This window comes from Rhincodon typus, chromosome 11, assembly GCF_021869965.1.
Source record: "Rhincodon typus isolate 14 chromosome 11, sRhiTyp1.1, whole genome shotgun sequence".
Taxonomy (NCBI): domain Eukaryota; kingdom Metazoa; phylum Chordata; class Chondrichthyes; order Orectolobiformes; family Rhincodontidae; genus Rhincodon; species Rhincodon typus.
The window spans coordinates 73,319,524-73,326,832 of record NC_063342.1 but is presented as its reverse complement, the minus strand read 5'-3'; the positions used below and the strand labels follow the sequence as shown (position 1 = coordinate 73,326,832).

The window sequence follows — 7,309 nt, the reverse complement described above, 5'->3', positions numbered from 1 at the left end:
CTGGCACGCCCTGCCGGCCCCCTCTCTCTGTCTTTCTCCACTGTTTGGTGTTTTAGCTTTAGCTGCCTGGCCAATCTTGTGAGCCTGCCATTTTCTAGTGAAGTGATCCACAGTTTTCCAGACATTTCGAGGAGTTGCCTGTCTTGAGCTCTGCTGTCATCGTTACATACCTTACGTACCACTCCACTAACCTCTGGATTCAACGCATCATCCTCCGCCACTTCCGCCACCTGCAATCTGACCCCACTACCAAGGACACTTTTCTCTCCCCACCCTTATCTGCCGTCTGGAGGGACCGCTCTCTCTGTGACTCCCATGTCTGCTCCACACTCCCCACTAGCCCCACCACCCGGGCACTTTTCCCTGCAACCGCAGGAAGTGCTACACCTGCCCCTACACCTCCCCCCTCACCCCCATCCCAGGCCGCAAGAAAACCTTCCACATCAAACAGATGTTCACCTGCACATCTGCTAACGTGGTACATTGTATTCGCTGTTCTGATGTGGCCTCCTCTACACTGGGGAAACCAAGTGGAGGCTTGGAGACCGCTTTATGGAACACCCACGCTCAGTTCGTGACAAACGATTGCACCTCCCAGTCGCGAACCACTTCAACTCCCCCTCCCACTCCTTGGACGACATGCCCATCCTGGGCCTACTCCAGTGCCAGAGCGATGCCACCCGAAGGCTGCAGGAACAGCACCTCACATTTCGCTTGGGAATCCTGCAGCCCAATGGTTTCAATGTGGACTTTACAAGCTTCAAAATCTCCTCACCCCTGACCTCATCCCAAAACTAGCCCAGCTCGTCCCTGCCTCCTTGACCTGTCCGTCTTTTCTCCCACCTATCTGCTCCTCCCACCTCACTGACCAAACCCCACCCCCACCTCCTACCTACCAGCCTCATCCCCACCTCCTTGACTTGTCCGTCTTCCCTTGACTGACCAACCCCCATCCTAACTCCCCACCTACACTCATCTTTACTGGTTCCATCCACGCCTCCTTGACCAGTCCGTCTCCTCTCCACCTATCTGCTCCTTTATCCACCTTCCATCCGCCTCCCCCCTACCTTTTCGATTTATTTCAGAGTCCCCTTCCCCTCCCCCATTTCTGAAGAAGGGTCCAGACCCGAAATGTCAGCTTTCCTGCTCCTCTGATGCTGCCTGACCTGCTGTGTTCATCTAGCTCTACACCTTGTTACCTTAAACCCATGTCCTCTGATTCATAATCCCTTTACTGATGGGAACAGTTTCTCCCTCAGTACTCTGTCCAGACCCCACAGGATTTTGAACATCAGCCACCTCTTGGCCTTCTCCAAGGGGAACAGTTCCAATCTTTCCAATTTATCCACTGACCATAATTCCTTGTGCCTAGCATTGTTCTCATGACTCTTTTCTGTGAGACAGCAGAATCCAGTGGCTTCACACCCTTCCAAAGTTCTAGGGCCTAGAACTGGACACACTACCGCAGCTGAGGTACAGCCAGTTGTTTTTAATTCAGGTACAATGTAACCACCTCACTCTTGGGCTCTCTGCCCCTACAGCATGGTATTTGCTTCATTAACCATGCTTTCAACATGTCTGCTACCTTCAACAATTTGTGCATAGATACCCCCAGGCTCCCCTGCTGTTTTACCACTTTCAAAACCCCCCCCCCCCACCAACCTTTCCTATTGTTTGCACTTCATCGTTAAAAGCAAAGATAAGCCTTTGACGAGATGGCTGAGATATTTGTCTGTGCAATGATACCATGTTCTGAGAGATATGGGGTCCGGAAGGAAGAATGGGATTGTAGCAGATCTATAACGAGCTAAAATATGACACCACCCGGTCAGGGAACAGCATCTGGAGCTCTTTCCCTGTGGGCTGGTGAAATGCGACATTACACAGATGGTTCTGTGTTGACAACTGTAACCATTCGTATTGACTTATAAAAGGAAACTGTAGCACGCAGTCCGGTGGGTTTGCTGGGTCTTCTGTAGGTTATGGCATTTTGTATAATCTCAGTGATAATGGGATTTCTTCCACAGCCACGGAGGAGCTGTATTCTGTTAGCATTTAGCGCTGGCTCAGCTCTGTTCCATTCCACATTGATCTGCAGTTTTCTGATGCATTCAGTCAGAAATCCGTTCAAGCCTACGGGGTTAAGGATAGGAAGATATTTTTGAGGCAAGTGCTGTTCCCAGTGTACAAACATACATTGAGGCGGGGAAAGGGCAGCAGTGATTATGCCCATTGGCAGTCAGGCTTTCCTACCCTCACTGAGGATTCTTTTCACTCTCCAGGTTGTATATTGTACCCCAAGGTCAAATGCTGCCAACTGAGCCATGACTGGCCTTTCACTGCTGGGTCTTGGATCTCACTGTCCCTACTACGGACTACTGACATTCAAGAAAGCAGCTCACACCACCTTTTCCAGAGCATTAAGGAATGGGCAATAAATACTGGCCCAGCTAGCGCACATCCTGTGAACGAATTAAACAAAAAAGTTAATGAGTGGGAAATATTGTTGTAAAAATGCCTTTCTTCGAGGCCATAAAATATAGTTTTACCCAGAGTGCATTCCAATCTTAACATTACTATCAGAGTAACTTTTTGGAAAGTGGACTATTTGAGAGTTCCCAAGACCATTGTCATGTTTACATCATTATTTGGCAAAAATGTTTTTCATGTTTCAAATAAGTAGTGATTTTAGGCTAACAAATAGATTTTTGCACTTCTATCCCTTTTTATAAGATGGTCAGGTGATTGGTTGAAATAGAAAAAAAATAAAATTACCCTAATTCTGGAATGGGAGTTGGAGGCCTGGAGGCCTTTATGGAGATTTTGGGCCTAGTCAGAGGAGTGCAGGTCAAGCGATTGTCTTTCCCTCTACATAGGACAGAGTATGCCACTCTTTGGCACCATCATGTTTCTGAGTTCACTAGTGGATGCTCAGTTTGGAGCTGATCGATTCATGTGTTTGTTCAATCAAACAATTTGATTTTTGTCTTTCAGGAAGAGAAGGAATTGGCTGAGAGGAACGTGAAAGAGAGAATTACCCAATTGGAGGAAGAATGTGTGTGCATCTTGAATAATGTGGAAGAAATTAACAGGAAGATCAAAGAGCTAGACAATCAGATGGAGGAGTCCTCACAAGAGGTACTGAATACAGTGGAGGCTATTTTCCAAGTCCATAATTCCAGATATGTGGACCTGTGTTTTTCCAATGAATAGAATGCCCAAGACATTTCTCCAATGGAATTGCTCATGGTATTATTCCACTGCTAAACAGATAAGGCGTTGTGATTGTAAAGGAAGAAGCTCAAGAGGCAGTTTGACTGTTATCTAAAGGAAATGTGCAGAATTGCAGCAGGAAGGTGGTTGAGTGTTACTAGGTAACTGAATGCTTTGGAGAAGGATTGTTCAGGAGCGGAATGGTAGTTGGAAGCAGTACTCTGAAGAATATAAATAGAAACATAAAATTACAAGAGATATTGCTGGGGCAAGGGGATGGGCAAATGGGTTTCAAAGTAGACAAAAGGGGAGGTTGACTACTTTGGACTTTGAGAGGGTAGAACATGTCTTTTCTGACTTTTGACAGCTACTTGTACTAGGAGCCCACAGCTTCTCTGAATGCCTGGCCTTGAAGTTGGCTTTGTTAGCTGAAGGATGGTACAACTCACATCTGGAGCTGCTGTGTCAAGGCTGGCTTTCAGCTTTTGCACCATTCCCTCCAGAGGCTCTCTGCTTCTCACCAGCTCTCTCAGTATGTTAGTCACTTTTCCAAGCAGATATGAAATGTTGGAAGATTAATTGGAAAATCCCTTTCTCAATGCTGTTGTCTATCACTAAATCCCATTCCCTCCCAGTTCTGCCGTACTCAACTATACTCATCAGGTCATTTTATTTTATTCATTCATGGGATGTGGGCATTGTTCATTGCACTGAAGAAGATGGTACTGAGCTGCCTTCTTCAACCTCTGCAAACCTTAGGGCTGCATGTTGATCAAATTACCCTTTGCTCTTCCATATTCCAAGGAAGATAACCCTAGTCTATGTACACTCTTCTCATAATTGAGCCATTGGAGTCCAGATTCTGGTCAATTTACCATGCACTGCTTCTTAAACCAATAGATCCACCTTAAAGTGGAGAACACACAACAGCTGTCAGGTTCCTCAGTGCATCTAGTCTGGGCCTCTGGATTATTAGCCCAGTGATATTCTCACTACACCAGTGTCTCCCATGAAGAATGACACTTGTTTAGGGATTTCTTTTCCTCTCGTATACAGATTTTTTTCTAATGACAAGGTAGAATGGAAGATGCAAACATATTTTTTTACCTAATGATGTAGCCTTGTGTTGTTCAATGGAAAAGGGTCATTGTCTTTGTTAATTTCACAGATGGAGATGGAGCGTGCCTTGTTAGAAGGGGAGAGGAACTCTGAGATTTCACACGTCCAATATGAGAAAGATGTTTTGGAGCAGCTACAGAAGAAGATAACTGACCTGGAGACCAGTGTCACATCCGAGAAGGTGAAGGTACGAATCATCGGAGAGAGTTAAACTGCTGGTGATGTACTTTCTGCTGCAAAAGAGCAGTTTTAGATTTGGAGATAATTTGCCGTCCTTAAACCCAGTTAACACTTAGCAAGGGGTCCTGCAGAGAAAAGATATTTTGTTGCTTGGCCTGTATGTTGGGTCAACCAGCCAACAGTGCTGTGCAATTTACTGTAGTTTGTCCAAAAAATACAACTGTAGCGAGGGAAGGAATAAATTGGAGAATGAAAGTCCTCAGGGGTTCACATCAGGAAATTAGAGATGGTAAACGTGCTAATTTTTATATAATTAAAACAGGCAATGGTGGAAACACTTGTCATCTTTCAAGAGAGGAACAGAGTTGAATGTTTCAACTCTGTGGCCTTTCATCAGATACATGTTTCCCCTGATGGTAGGAGGGTTCTAGGACCAGGGGATACTTACTGAGAACAAGGGGCAGGATATTCAGGACTGAGATGAGGAAGAATTTATCTTGAGTCTTTGAAATTATCTACTCCAGAGGCTCAATTATTGAATGTGATCAAGTTAGAGATCAATAGATTTCTAGGTATGAATAACATCAGGGGTTACAGCATTGAGTAGATGATCAGCCGTGATCGAGAAGGCAGAGCAAGCTTGAGGAGCTGAACGGCCTGTTCCTATGTTCCTGTGTCAGAGGTGAATGGTTTTTAACCAATTGCAGTTATGGATAAAGGGTTGCTGGGAAGGGTGTGCCTGAAGAGAGCAAAAGGTAAACGTCTATGATAAGGTAGAAAGCAGGCAAGATTCAATTACAAAAAGGGATGATGGCAGAATTCAAAAGGAGACAGTACCGGGGGCGAATAAAATCCAAGGAACAGATCCAGCGGAGGCACAAGCCATTACAGGCTGTCTCAGACAAACTGGGAACTCAGTCTCATTCCCACACTGGCTCTCTGGCCACATTGTCCTACTTTGTTCCACTGGCTTGAGCACCATTTTCCTATCAGGAATCCTGGTGTTTTCAGCTTTTGACAGTGCATTTGATGACTTTAGATCACAGTCACCACCCTCTTTTCTTTTGGGAATTCTATAACCATTCATCCAGTTGATCACAGATCTTCCCCTTCCATCTGCTAGCACGATGAAAGCTTTCTAGTTACAACCACTGCTGTTAAATTCTAAGTGATAGTCATATCTTTGAGAACCTTGCCATGAAACTGTGCAACTACGGATGACAGTTGCTTTCAGTAAAATGGGGATTAATCTGTAAGTTGACTTGAAGGATGTTTACTGAGGATAGATATTTACAGGGCACAGACGTTCACGGGCTCAATTACCATTCCAGAGCTACAAACATGGTATCTTGGTTGACCCTCCTGTGAATTACTGGGAGAGTGCTACAGTGTCAGAGGCTCTGTCTGTTGGATGACACATTACAAAGGTGAGAGATCCCATGATGCTATTTGAAGATGAGCCAGGCAGTTCAGCCCTGGTGTCTTGGCCACTATTTGTCCTTCCATCATCATCACAGAAAAATTATCTTGTGTTTGTCATATTCCTGCTTGTGGGAGCTTCCGTGTGCAAATGATCTGCTGTTTCTCCTACATTGCAACACATCGAAAGTATGTGATTAGCTACGGCCATCCTAAGACTGTGGAAAGTGCTCTGTAGATGCAGATTTTTTGTGTAAATAACTCCTTGTTTCTCTATTCTGTTACACTGTTCCAAGTGGGATAGGCTGCAGTAGTAAAATGGTACAGAGCATCCTAAAGCCTGGTTTTGGAACCCAGTCATTGAATATATGTGGGATTTGTATGTGCAGTTGTGTGTTTACATGTTTATTGAATGCCATCTTTTGCAAAAGCTACAGCCTTCCCTGTCCTTTCCGTGCCACCAACAACACCCACCTCCCAACTCTCTGCCTGCTCAAGGGTGTTTGTGAGTGCATCCATAGATTGCTATGATTTAACCAGTCTGCTTGAAGCGGTGAAGTCCTATTTGGCTGCGTTACCCAATATTTGAGAGGATTGAGTCACGGAGCAGAGATTGTGTTGTCCTCATGGTGGTTTGCACTCAGTGCTGGAGCTCAGTAATGAGTACCTACAGAGTGCGGGTTGGGCTTCTCTGGTTTGTGGCTGTATCAGTGATAATGTGGACACCCACCCATTTTCAGGGGTTAGCCTGGCAAATCTAGATGACGAGGACTGTGGTTAGCGGATACCAATCATGGTTGATGGTATTTTCAATTCCTGGCTCCAACTGTCCAGCCCCTACACATTGCTGCTATTAGTCTGTCAAATTTCATCCAGGTAGGACCCGCTGACCCACAAATAAAAGGCAAGGATCATCATTATCTCATTGGACGAACCTTGGGATTACCAGTCAGCACCTTCTGTCTCCCTATTGGATGCTTTGATAACTGAAGACAACAGGAAATGTGAAAAAAACCCAAGGGACCAAAGTCTGAGAAATGGGGAGTTGTGGTAGGGGTATGGTTAAACAGACTGGTGAGAATACAGGGAGAGGACGTGAGTGAGACCACAGTGGGATTTCAGTTCAGTTGTGTGAATTGTAAATTCCTCACCCACTGTATCTCAGGGGATGGATTTTAGGCTGCATTCCAGCTCGAAGGGACAAATGGCCTATTCCTGCTCCTGATTTCTATGTTTCTGTTCTCATCCACTTCCAGTTCCCAGAAATATGTGGTTTAGCCTGCATTTTAAAATAATTTTATGACACAAAGGAGCTGTTTCATCTTGCAGACACAGCACAGTGTGGAGCTGGAGGATGTCTCCATCATCTACAATTCTT

General features: G+C 45.2%; 1 protein-coding gene across 1 annotated transcript in view; it reads left to right on the top strand.

Annotated features, from left to right (window-relative positions):
• The window catches only part of phldb2b (pleckstrin homology-like domain, family B, member 2b), a 145,919-nt gene that overhangs the window by 75,629 nt on the left and 62,981 nt on the right, over window positions 1-7,309 (top strand). Inside the window, exons 10-11 of the mRNA XM_048602552.1 lie at window positions 2,995-3,138; window positions 4,382-4,519. Of these exons, the coding sequence (XP_048458509.1) occupies window positions 2,995-3,138; window positions 4,382-4,519 (282 nt within the window). The remainder of the gene's footprint in view (window positions 1-2,994; window positions 3,139-4,381; window positions 4,520-7,309) is intronic.